Source organism: Salvelinus fontinalis, chromosome 6 (assembly GCF_029448725.1).
Source record: "Salvelinus fontinalis isolate EN_2023a chromosome 6, ASM2944872v1, whole genome shotgun sequence".
NCBI classification, from domain to species: Eukaryota; Metazoa; Chordata; class Actinopteri; order Salmoniformes; family Salmonidae; genus Salvelinus; species Salvelinus fontinalis.
The window spans coordinates 17,166,642-17,179,967 of NC_074670.1; the positions used below are offsets into that span (position 1 = coordinate 17,166,642).

At 44.0% G+C, this 13,326-nt stretch overlaps 1 protein-coding gene across 1 annotated transcript in view; it reads left to right on the plus strand.

The window, feature by feature from the left end:
• LOC129857199 (chloride channel protein 1-like) overlaps positions 1 to 13,326 on the plus strand; it is a 49,927-nt gene that overhangs the window by 25,763 nt on the left and 10,838 nt on the right. Inside the window, exons 8-16 of the mRNA XM_055925218.1 lie at positions 1,690 to 1,815; positions 1,975 to 2,059; positions 5,607 to 5,708; positions 6,411 to 6,495; positions 7,275 to 7,430; positions 7,629 to 7,698; positions 7,839 to 7,949; positions 12,171 to 12,384; positions 12,537 to 12,670. Of these exons, the coding sequence (XP_055781193.1) occupies positions 1,690 to 1,815; positions 1,975 to 2,059; positions 5,607 to 5,708; positions 6,411 to 6,495; positions 7,275 to 7,430; positions 7,629 to 7,698; positions 7,839 to 7,949; positions 12,171 to 12,384; positions 12,537 to 12,670 (1,083 nt within the window). The remainder of the gene's footprint in view (positions 1 to 1,689; positions 1,816 to 1,974; positions 2,060 to 5,606; positions 5,709 to 6,410; positions 6,496 to 7,274; positions 7,431 to 7,628; positions 7,699 to 7,838; positions 7,950 to 12,170; positions 12,385 to 12,536; positions 12,671 to 13,326) is intronic.

Here is a 13,326-nt window from a genome sequence, read left to right on the forward strand (position 1 = left end):
TCTTTCTATGCCACTATCACTCCTCCACTACACCTTTTTCTGTACCACTATCACTCCTTCACTACACCTCTTTCTATACCACTATCACTCTTTCACCACACCTCTTTCTATACCACTATCACTCCTTCACTACACCTCTTTCTATACCACTATCACTCCTACACCACACCTCTTTCTATACCACTATCACCCCTTCAATACACCTATTTCTATACCACTTTCACTCCTTCACCACACCTCTCTCTATACCACTATCACTCCCACACCACACCTCTTTCTATACCACTATCACCCTTTCACTACACCTCTTTCTATACCACTATCACTCCTTTACTACACCTCTTTCTATACCACTATCACTCCTTCACCACACCTCTTTCTATACCACTATCACTTCATCCACCACACCTCTTTCTATACCACTATCACTCCTTCACTACACCTCTTTCTATACCACTATCACTCCTCCACTACACCTTTTTCTATACCAGTATCACTCCTTTACTACACCTCTTACTATACCACTATCACTCCTTCACCACACCTCTTTCTATGCCACTATCACTCCTCCACTACACCTTTTTCTATACCTCTATCACTCCTTCACTACACCTCTTTCTATACCACTATCACTCCTTCACCACACCTCTTTCTATACCACTATCACTCCTTCACTACACCTCTTTCTATACCACTATCACTCCTTCACCACACCTCTTTCTATACCACTATCACTCCTCCACTACACCTCGTTCTATACCACTATCACTCCTCCACTACACCTCTTTCTATACCACTATCACTCCTTCACCACACCTCTTTCTATACCACTATCACTCCTTCACCACACCTCTTTCTATACCACTATCACTCCTTCACTACACCTCTTTCTATACCACTATCACTCCTTTACTCCCCCTCTTTCTATACCACTCTCACAATCCTATCTTCCTCTTTAACCCCTGCTCTACCTTTCTGAATTTCTCTCCATGTCATTCCCACCACTTTCTATCTCTCTCTACATCCCTCTTCCTCTCTCTCCCTCTAACCCCCTCTATCTATCTCTACATCCCTCTCTCTCTCCCTCTAACCCTCTCTATCTTTCTCTACATCCCTCTCTCTCCATCTACCCCCCTCTATCTCTCTCTACATCCCCCTCTCTCTCTCTCTAACTCCCCCCTCTCTCTCTCTCTACACCCCCCCTCTCTCTCTCCCTCTAACATCCTCTATCTCTCTCTACATCCCCCTCTCTCTCTAACCCCCCACTGCTCTCCCCTTCCTGTAACAGTAATCTACAGTGCCCAGATAGCCTCAGCATAGAATGGAAACACTCAGCTAAAATCATTAAAGCTTGTCTCTACTTTTCAAATATTGTCTTTTATAATATCCATTCATCTTGCCTACAGTCATATCTCTGATTCGCTCTGATGTTTATTTTGCTCTCGAGTATTTAGCTATTCTGTGTGTGTGTGTGTGTGTGTGTGTGTGTGTGTGCTCATTCTGCTCACTTAAACTCAAATCTATCTCCCTCCCTCCCTCCATCCATCCATCCATCCATCCATCCATCCATCCATCCATCACTCTCTGTCTCTGTCTCTGTCTCTGCCTCTGTCTCTGTCTCTGTCTCTGTCTCTCTCTCGCTCTCTCTCTCTCTCTCTTGTCCTCCCCCTCGTCTTCTCTCCTCTCCAGGGGTGTTGTTCAGCATTGAGGTCACATCTACCTACTTTGCTGTGAGGAATTACTGGAGAGGGTATTTCGCTGCCACCTTCAGTGCCTTCATATTCAGGGTGCTGTCTGTGTGGAACAAAGACGCAGGTAAGCCATGGAGGCAGCATCGCATCACACACATATTTCCTCTCCAGAACAACTGAATCCCACTGTACACCTTTTCTCTCATGGTGATGTCATGTGTTTATTCATGCCAGGTGTTTTAGAATAGGATCAGCTTTCACTCTCTCGCTATCCCTGTCACAGTCACCATTACAGCTCTTTTCCGAACCAACTTCCGGATGGATTTCCCCTTCGACCTGCAGGAGCTCCCAGCCTTTGCTATCATTGGGTGAGAGCGCATAGTAAACATTCTACACACCCCTTTTTGACCCTACAGTCTTCAACTGAACTTCACCCACTTTGTGATGGTGTGGGGATCAATGTGTGTGTGTCTTCCTGACTCCCTGTTGTAGAATCTCCTGTGGGTTCCTGACTCTCTGTCCCCTGTCTGTCTGTTGTAGAATCTCCTGTGGGTTCCTGATTCTCTGACTCCATGTCTGTCTGTTGTAGAATCTCCTGTGAGTTCCTGACTCTCTGTCCCCTGTCTGTTGTAGAATCTCTTGTGGGTTCCTGACTCCCTGTCTGTCTGTTGTAGAATCTCCTGTGGGTTCCTGACTCCCTGTCTGTCTGTTGTAGAATCTCCTGTGGGTTCCTGACTCTCTGTTCCCTGTCTGTCTGTTGTAGGATCTCCTGTGGGTTCTTGACTCCCTGTCTGTCTGTTGTAGAATCTCCTGTGGGTTCCTGACTCTCTGTCCCCTGTCTGTCTGTTGTAGAATCTCCTGTGGGTTCCTGACTCCCTGTCTGTCTGTTGTAGAATCTCCTGTGGGTTCCTGACTCTCTGTCCCCTGTCTGTTGTAGGATCTCCTGTGGGTTCCTGACTCTCTGTCCCCTGTCTGTCTGTTGTAGGATCTCCTGTGGGTTCCTGACTCCCTGTCTGTCTGTTGTAGAATCTCCTGTGGGTTCCTGACTCTCTGTCCCCTGTCTGTTGTAGGATCTCCTGTGGGTTCTTGACTCCCTGTCTGTCTGTTGTAGAATCTCCTGTGGGTTCCTGACTCTCTGTCCCCTTGTCTGTCTGTTGTTGGATCTCCTGTGGGTTCCTGACTCCCTGTCCCTTGTCTGTCTGTTATAGAATCTCCTGTGGGTTCCTGACTCTCTGTCCCCTGTCTGTCTGTTGTAGAATCTCCTGTGGGTTCTTGACTCTCTGTCCCCTGTCTGTTGTAGGATCTCCTGTGGGTTCCTGACTCTCTGTCCTCTGTCTGTCTGTTGTAGGATCTCCTGTGGGTTCCTGACTCCCTGTCTGTCTGTTGTAGAATCTCCTGTGGGTTCCTGACTCCCTGTCTGTCTGTTGTAGAATCTCCTGTGGGTTCCTGACTCTCTGTCCCCTGTCTGTCTGTTGTAGGATCTCTTGTGGGTTCCTGACTCCCTGTCTGTCTGTTGTAGGATCTCCTGTGGGTTCCTGACTCCCTGTCTGTCTGTTGTAGGATCTCCTGTGGGTTCCTGACTCCCTGTCTGTCTGTTGTAGAATCTCCTGTGGGTTCCTGACTCTCTGTCCCCTGTCTGTCTGTTGTAGAATCTCCTGTGGGTTCCTGACTCCCTGTCTGTCTGTTGTAGAATCTCCTGTGGGTTCCTGACTCCCTGTCTGTCTGTTGTAGGATCTCTTGTGGGTTCCTGACTCTCTGTCCCCTGTCTGTTGTAGAATCTCCTGTGGGTTCCTGACTCTCTGTCCCCTGTCTGTCTGTTGTAGGATCTCCTGTGGGTTCCTGACTCTCTGTCCCCTGTCTGTCTGTTGTAGAATCTCCTGTGGGTTCCTGACTCCCTGTCTGTCTGTTGTAGGATCTCCTGTGGGTTCCTGACTCTCTGTCCCCTGTCTGTCTGTTGTAGAATCTCCTGTGGGTTCCTGACTCTCTGTCCCCTGTCTGTCTGTTGTAGAATCTCTTGTGGGTTCCTGACTCTCTGTCCCCTGTCTGTCTGTTGTAGAATCTCCTGTGGGTTCCTGACTCCCTGTCTGTCTGTTGTATAATCTCTTGTGGGTTCCTGACTCCCTGTCTGTCTGTTGTAGAATCTCCTGTGGGTTCCTGACTCCCTGTCTGTCTGTTGTAGGATCTCTTGTGGGTTCATGACTCCCTGTCTGTCTGTTGTAGAATCTCCTGTGGGTTCCTGATTCTCTGTCCCCTGTCTGTCTGTTGTAGGATCTCCTGTGGGTTCCTGACTCCCTGTCTGTCTGTTGTAGGATCTCCTGTGGGTTCCTGACTCTCTGTCCCCTGTCTGTTTGTTGTAGAATCTCTTGTGGGTTCCCGATTCTCTGTCCTCTGTCTGTCTGTTGTAGGATCTCCTGTGGGTTCCTGACTCCCTGTCTGTCTGTTGTAGAATCTCCAGTGGGTTCCTGACTCTCTGTCCCCTGTCTGTCTGTTGTAGGATCTCCTGTGGGTTCCTGACTCTCTGTCCCCTGTCTGTCTGTTGTAGAATCTCCTGTGGGTTCCTGATTCTCTGTCCTCTGTCTGTCTGTTGTAGGATCTCCTGTGGGTTCCTGACTCCCTGTCTGTCTGTTGTAGAATCTCCTGTGGGTTCCTGACTCCCTGTCTGTCTGTTGTAGGATCTCCTGTGGGTTTCTGACTCTCTGTCCCCTGTCTGTCTGTTGTAGAATCTCCTGTGGGTTCCTGACTCTCTGTCCCCTGTCTGTCTGTTGTAGAATCTCTTGTGGGTTCCTGACTCTCTGTCCCCTGTCTGTCTGTTGTAGAATCTCCTGTGGGTTCCTGACTCCCTGTCTGTCTGTTGTATAATCTCTTGTGGGTTCCTGACTCCCTGTCTGTCTGTTGTAGAATCTCCTGTGGGTTCCTGACTCCCTGTCTTTCTGTTGTAGAATCTCTTGTGGGTTCCTGACTCCCTGTCTGTCTGTTGTAGGATCTCCTGTGGGTTCCTGACTCCCTGTCTGTCTGTTGTAGGATCTCCTGTGGGTTCCTGACTCTCTGTCCCCTGTATGTCTGTTGTAGAATCTCCTGTGGGTTCCTGACTCCCTGTCTGTCTGTTGTAGAATCTCCTGTGGGTTCCTGACTCTCTGTCTGTCTGTTGTAGGATCTCCTGTGGGTTCCTGACTATCTGTCCCCTGTCTGTCTGTTGTAGGATCTCCTGTGGGTTCCTGACTATCTGTCCCCTGTCTGTCTGTTGTAGGATCTCCTGTGTCTTCCTGACTCCCTGTTGTAGAATCTCCTGTGAGTTCCTGACTCTCTGTCCCCTGTCTGTTGTAGAATCTCCTGTGAGTTCCTGACTCTCTGTCCCCTGTCTGTTGTAGAATCTCTTGTGGGTTCCTGACTCCCTGTCTGTCTGTTGTAGAATCTCCTGTGGGTTCCTGACTCCCTGTCCCTTGTCTGTCTGTTGTAGGATCTCCTGTGGGTTCCTGACTCCCTGTCCCCTGTCTGTCTGTTGTAGAGTCTCCTGTGGGTTCCTGACTCTCTGTCCCCTGTCTGTCTGTTGTAGAATCTCCTGTGGGTTCCTGACTCTCTGTCCCCTGTCTGTTGTAGGATCTCCTGTGGGTTCCTGACTCTCTGTCCCCTGTCTGTCTGTTGTAGAATCTCCTGTGGGTTCCTGACTCCCTGTCTGTCTGTTGTAGAATCTCCTGTGGGTTCCTGACTCTCTGTCCCCTGTCTGTCTGTTGTAGAATCTCTTGTGGGTTCCTGACTCTCTGTCCCCTGTCTGTCTGTTGTAGAATCTCCTGTGGGTTCCTGACTCCCTGTCTGTCTGTTGTAGAATCTCCTGTGGGTTCCTGACTCTCTGTCCCCTGTCTGTTGTAGAATCTCCTGTGGGTTCCTGACTCTCTGTCCCCTGTCTGTCTGTTGTAGAATCTCCTGTGGGTTCCTGGGGGCCTTCTTTGTCTACCTGAACAGACAGGTGGTTCTAGTGATGAGGAGACAGACGGCTCTCACACGGTTTCTGACCAAGCAGTGAGACATCACGCACTCACGCACTCGCATACATACGCACACAGTACACACATACTGTTACACTCACTCAAATGTCTTCACAATTGTAATGCTTAGCAGACACTATTACCCAGATCCCTGACACTTTCCACATTCCATTCCAGATGAGTTTCATTTGGGTAGCCTCTTCTTACAAAGTAATCTGTTACAGGACATTGACACAGACAAGCAGGGCTTAACAGCCAGCCATTCACTCAGTTAGACACATTCACCTAGCCATTGACTCACCAGTCAAGGTACATTGAGCTCACACATTAGGAAGGGCAGAGCAGTAGAGGTGTCCTACCATGAACTCAACAGCCTGACAGCCAGACAATGAACTGGGATGAGATTCCTGCCAATTTACGTTATTACCCTAAAATGCTTCACATTTAAGTAATGGCATTGTGGTTTGTTATAACGGTTGAGTATCCCAGTTGTTTAATAATATCGTGTGTGTGTGTGTGTGTGTGTGTGTGTGTGTGTGTGTGTGTGTGTGTGTGTGTGTGTGTGTGTGTGTGTGTGTGTGTGTGTGTGTGTGTGTGTGTGTGTGTGTGTGTGTGTGTGTGTGTGTGTGTGTCTGTGTGTCTGTGTGTCTGTGTGTGTGTGTGTGTGTGTCTGTGTGCTCGTATTTGTATTTGTGCGCATGTGTGTGTGTTTACGTGTGTGTGTGTGTGTGTTCAGTCGGTTAATCTACCCAGGTGCAGTGACGTTTGTCATCGCCACCCTGACTTTTCCTCCTGGATTCGGCCAGTTCATGGCTGGAGAGGTCAGAGAGCATTATTGAGCTTATAAGAGTTTATGCTCAGGACTTATAGAATAACCTTTAATACATCCATGTATTGCCTACAGGGTGAAGTAAGCAACCCTGTTAACTATAATGTTTTGTAGTGCGGTTTTAAGGTGATACGGATAAATTAATCTTTCAACACCACTGTATAGCCGCTCATGCAGAGATGTATAACCTAGAACCACTGTCATAACCTAGAACCACTGTGATTATTATTTGACCCTGCTGGTCATCTATGAACGTTTGAACATCTTGAAGAACAATCTAGACTAAATGGCAATGTACTCTTTTAATCTCCACCGGCACAGCCAGAAGAGGACTGGTCACCCCTCGGAGCCTGGTTGCTCTCTAGGTTTCTTCCTAGGTTCCTGCCTTTCTAGGGAGTTTTTCCTAGCCACCGTGCTTCTACATCTGCATTGCTTGCTGTTCGGGTTTTAGGCTGAGTTTCTGTATAAGCAATTTGTGACATCTGCTTTATAAATATATTTGATTGGTTGATTGATTGATTGTGATGACTGAGTGCAATTCACTCTCTACTACCTGTGACGAGGGGTCATAAATTAATGATCTCTCTCTTTCTCTTTCTCTTTCTCTTTCTCTCTCTCTCTCTCTGTCTCTCACTCTCTCTCTCTCTCTCTCTCTCTCTCTCTCTCTCTCTCTCTCTCTCTCTCTCTCTCTCTCTCTCTCTCTCTCTCTCTCTCTCTCTCTCTCTCTCTCTCTCTCTCTCTCTCTCTCTCTCTCTCTCTCCCCCTGTACAGCTGATGCCTAGAGAGTGTATTAACTCTCTGTTTGATAACTTCACCTGGACCGAGCTGTCTGCCACCGCCCTTCCCCCCGGACTGGGGCGCTCCTCAGCCTGGCTGCACCCCGACGTCAGTGTCTTCCTCATCCTCCTCCTCTTCTTCGTCATGAAGGTACGTCCTCCCTCCATCATGGAACAGAACACATAACTTTTCTTCTCGTATTATGCTGTGGTCAGGCTATCAAATCAACATGAAAAGAGTTGCACCCGCGTTCTCTGGAAGTTTCCCTTTTCATAGTTTCTCTAGTAGATTCTATAAAGGATTTGTATTAGGTCTCTCTGTCATTCCCATACCTTCTCAATGTTCTAGTTCTGGATGTCTGCTGTTTCCACGACGATGCCCATCCCGTCTGGAGCCTTCATGCCAGTGTTCATACTGGGTAAGAGGCTGAGATCAGACCTGGGAATCTAAACAGGAAGTATCAGACATCAGGCTTTAAACATGCACTAAACCTGTCCTAAAGCACAACTGAGTATTCTCTCTCCTCTCTCTCCCCTTTCTCTCTCCCCTCTCCCCCAGGGGCAGCATTTGGGCGTCTGGTAGGGGAGATCATGGCCACTCTCTTCCCAAACGGTATCCTGTTTGATGGGATAGTTTATCGCATCCTCCCCGGGGGCTATGCTGTTATTGGTGAGTCTCCTCTGAAGTCACATCTTGCCTTGCTGCTGTTGCAGGGCAGCCAGCCCCAGAAGGGACTCTTCTTATCAGCTGTATGCAAGAATGTGCTATGTGTTGTCTTCGGAATTCAGCATTCTCTGTGTTGGTCTTGCCAACTCCCATTGTCACACCTCTGAGAGGTTACATCATGTAGGTCTGATATCTGATTGGAGGTTAACTTTGCAGTAATACTATTGGTCAACAACTCAGGTTTTGAGTCCAAACAAGATGTTTATTAAAGGTTCATTGGTCTTTTTCTTATTTGTTCCTGACCTGCTGTGGTGAGATACTTTCTTTCTTTACTTTCTCCACCCCATGAACTTTTGGGGCAGGGCCTTTCAGGGTATGGTTTCTCTCTCTCTCTCTGACCATGCTTGGAATAATGCCTTGTAATGCTTGTTAATGCTTTGTAACTGAAGCTGTATGCCTTGGATGTGAATCCATTCATTTTACAAAGTAATTAAATACACTTCTATTTAGAATCCATTCTCAGATATTTGTTCATTGTCTATTACTGTAACTCAACCATAGTGTTCTATTACTGTAACTCAACCATAGTGTTCTATTACTGTAACTCAACCATAGTGTTCTATTACTGTAACTCAACTATAGTGTTCTATTACTGTAACTCAACTATAGTGTTCTATTACTGTAACTCAACCATAGTGTTCTATTACTGTAACTCAACCATAGTGTTCTATTACTGTAACTCAACTATAGTGTTCTATTACTGTAACTCAACTATAGTGTTCTATTACTGTAACTCAACCATAGTGTTCTATTACTGTAACTCAACCATAGTGTTCTATTACTGTAACTCAACCATAGTGTTCTATTACTGTAACTCAACCATAGTGTTCTATTACTGTAACTCAACTATAGTGTTCTATTACTGTAACTCAACCATAGTGTTCTATTACTGTAACTCAACCATAGTGTTCTATTACTGTAACTCAACCATAGTATTCTATTACTGTAACTCAACTATAGTGTTCTATTACTGTAACTCAACCATAGTGTTCTATTACTGTAACTCAACCATAGTGTTCTATTACTGTAACTCAACCATAGTGTTCTATTACTGTAACTCAACCATAGTGTTCTATTACTGTAACTCAACCATAGTGTTCTATTACTGTAACTCAACCATAGTGTTCTATTACTGTAACTCAACCATAGTTTTCTATTACTGTAACTCAACCATAGTGTTCTATTACTGTAACTCAACTATAGTGTTCTATTACTGTAACTCAACCATAGTGTTCTATTACTGTAACTCAACCATAGTGTTCTATTACTGTAACTCAACCATAGTGTTCTATTACTGTAACTCAACTATAGTGTTCTATTACTGTAACTCAACCATAGTGTTCTATTACTGTAACTATAGTGTTCTATTACTGTAACTCAACTATAGTGTTCTATTACTGTAACTCAACCATAGTGTTCTATTACTGTAACTCAACCATAGTGTTCTATTACTGTAACTCAACTATAGTGATCTATTACTGTAACTCAACCATAGTGTTATATTACTGTAACTCAACCATAGTGTTCAATTACTGTAACTCAACCATAGTGTTCTATTACTGTAACTCAACCATAGTGTTCTATTAATGTAACTCAACCATAGTGTTCTATTACTGTAACTCAACCATAGTGTTCTATTACTGTAACTCAACCATAGTGTTCTATTACTGTAACTCAACTATAGTGTTCTATTACTGTAACTCAACCATAGTGTTCTATTACTGTAACTCAACTATAGTGTTCTATTACTGTAACTCAACCATAGTGTTCTATTACTGTAACTCAACCATAGTGTTCTATTACTGTAACTCAACCATAGTGTTCTATTACTGTAACTCAACCATAGTATTCTAGTACTGTAACTCAACTATAGTGTTCTATTACTGTAACTCAACCATAGTGTTCTATTACTGTAACTCAACCATAGTGTTCTATTACTGTAACTCAACTATAGTGTTCTATTACTGTAACTCAACCATAGTGTTCTATTACTGTAACTCAACCATAGTGTCCTATTACTGTAACTCAACCATAGTGTTCTATTACTGTAACTCAACCATAGTGTCCTATTACTGTAACTCAACCATAGTGTTCTATTACTGTAACTCAACCATAGTGTTCTATTACTGTAACTATAGTGTTCTATTACTGTAACTCAACTATAGTGTTCTATTACTGTAACTCAACCATAGTGTTCTATTACTGTAACTCAACCATAGTGTTCTATTACTGTAACTCAACCATAGTGTTCTATTACTGTAACTCAACTATAGTGTTCTATTACTGTAACTCAACCATAGTGTTCTATTACTGTAACTCAACTATAGTGTTCTATTACTGTAACTCAACCATAGTGTTCTATTACTGTAACTCAACCATAGTGTTCTATTACTGTAACTCAACATAGTGTTCTATTACTGTAACTCAACCATAGTATTCTATTACTGTAACTCAACTATAGTGTTCTATTACTGTAACTCAACCATAGTTTTCTATCACTGTAACTCAACCATAGTGTTCTATTACTGTAACTCAACTATAGTGTTCTATTACTGTAACTCAACCATAGTGTTCTATTACTGTAACTCAACCATAGTGTTTTATTACTGTAACTCAACCATAGTGTTCTATTACTGTAACTCAACCATAGTGTTCTATTACTGTAACTCAACCATAGTGTCCTATTACTGTAACTCAACCATAGTATTCTATTACTGTAACTCAACTATAGTGTTCTATTACTGTAACTCAACCATAGTGTTCTATTACTGTAACTCAACCATAGTGTTCTATTACTGTAACTCAACCATAGTGTTCTATTACTGTAACTCAACTATAGTGTTTTATTACTGTAACTCAACTATAGTGTTCTATTACTGTAACTCAACCATAGTGTTATATTACTGTAACTCAACCATAGTGTTCTATTACTGTAACTCAACCATAGTGTTCTATTACTGTAACTCAACCATAGTGTTCTATTACTGTAACTCAACCATAGTGTTCTATTACTGTAACTCAACTATAGTGTTCTATTACTGTAACTCAACTTTAGTGTTCTATTACTGTAACTCAACCATAGTGTTATATTACTGTAACTCAACCATAGTGTTCTATTACTGTAACTCAACCATAGTGTTCTATTACTGTAACTCAACCATAGTGTTCTATTACTGTAACTCAACCATAGTGTTCTATTACTGTAACTCAACCATAGTGTTCTATTACTGTAACTCAACCATAGTGTTCTATTACTGTAACTCAACCATAGCGTTCTATTACTGTAACTCAACCATAGTGTTCTATTACTGTAACTCAACCATAGTGTTCTATTACTGTAACTCAACCATAGTGTTCTATTACTGTAACTCAACTATAGTGTTATATTACTGTAACTCAACCATAGTGTTATATTACTGTAACTCAACCATAGTGTTCTATTACTGTAACTCAACCGTAGTGTTCTATTACTGTAACTCAACCATAGTGGTCTATTACTGTAAGTCAACCATAGTCTCTTGCATATTGTTCATTATCTTTATGAAGTAGGGTTTATTAGGCCAATTGCTTAGTCTTATTACAAGTTGCATGTGATGTATTTATAATATATACATATCAAAATGACTGCTCATTACCCTGTCATACACAATGATGTCATTTAACACCATCTCTCCTTCCCTTTCTGCCTTTTTGTGACTCCTGATCGCTCGTTCCCTCCCTCTATACTCTCTCTTCCTCTCTCCTCCCCCTCCCTCTCTCCCCCTCCCTCTCTCCCTTCCTCTCTCTTTCCCATACCTCCCTCCTTCCCTTCCTCTTTCCTTCCCCTCCCTCCCTCCCTCCCTTCCTCTCTCCTTTCCCTGCCTCTCTCCTCCTCCCTCTCTCCCTTCCTCTCTCCTTCCCATACCTCCCTCCCTCCCTTCCTCTTTCCTTCCCCTCCCTCCCTCGCTTCCTCTCTCCTTTCCCTGCCTCTCTCCTTCCCCTCCCTCTCTCACTTCCTCTCTCCTTCCCCTCCCTCCCTCCCTCCCTCCCTCCCTCCCTCCCTTCCTCTCTCCTTTCCCTGCCTCTCTCCTTCCCCTCCCTCTCTCACGTCCTCTCTCCTTCCCCTCCCTCTCTCCCTTCCTCTCTCCTTCCCCTCCCTTTCTCTCTCCGCCCTCCTTATCCCAGGTGCTGCGGCCCTGACCGGGGCAGTGACCCACACGGTGTCCACGGCTGTGATCTGTTTTGAGCTGACAGGCCAGATCTCCCACATCCTGCCCATGATGGTGGCAGTGATCCTGGCCAACATGGTGGCCCAGGGCCTGCAGCCCTCCCTCTACGACTCCATCATCCAGGTCAAGAAACTGCCATACCTCCCCGAGCTCAGCCTCGGACACATCAGGTACTGGAACGGATGCCATTATGGCTCTAATAAGTGTTTATGCAGAGAACTGTATGCCATTGTGGCTCAAACAGTTCTAGTGTACATGCAACCTTGTGTGCTATTATGACTCAAGCAGGCACAGTTCACATATATCTTCTCTCCTCTCTCAGTAAGTACAACATCTTTGTGGAGGACATGATGGTGCGGAAGGTGAACTTCCTGTCCTCCCAGTCGACCTATCGGGAGCTGGGCTATCTGCTAGACTCCACCTCCCTCAAAACCATCCCTCTGGTCGACTCCAAAGGTGAGACATTGTTAGGAATTGTGTTAATAAATAGTTAAAACAAATTCTAGCTTTAAATAAAACTATAACTAATTGAACTCTGCATGCCTGGGGAAAAGAGATTTGTGTTATGGGTCATAAAATAAGCAGAAAGGGTCGTTAAACTATGGTTGAACTGACCCAACTTAGCCCTGAGGTGTTTAGATAAACTTTTTAGGTCTTCTATTATCTTGAGTTGTCTGCTAAAGTGGTAATCAATTATAGTGAGCCTTCAGGATAAATTATTATATGGTGTTTCATGTGAGTGCCCTGTGAGGTTAAAATAAACGTTTGAACCTGTTTTCTATTTGTCAGGACAATGAGACTCATTCTGTAACCTATGACGTCATATCTTGTATATAAATCTGTGTTATTGATCAAATGGGAGCTTGCTCCGAGAACAAACCCTATTATCTAATTTTAATAAGACTGTATACTATATATTTTATGTTAATAATTATCTTACAAATTCTTACAAATAGACAGATTGAATTTAATTAATGAGTACATTAGAGGAATTATTTAATTCCACTAACAGACATGTTCTAGAATGTTTGATGCCATGCACCATAGATGACACAAATCCATCCACTGAAATCCCTCTCTTGTCTCTCTCTCAATTCAATTTTCAATTCTCT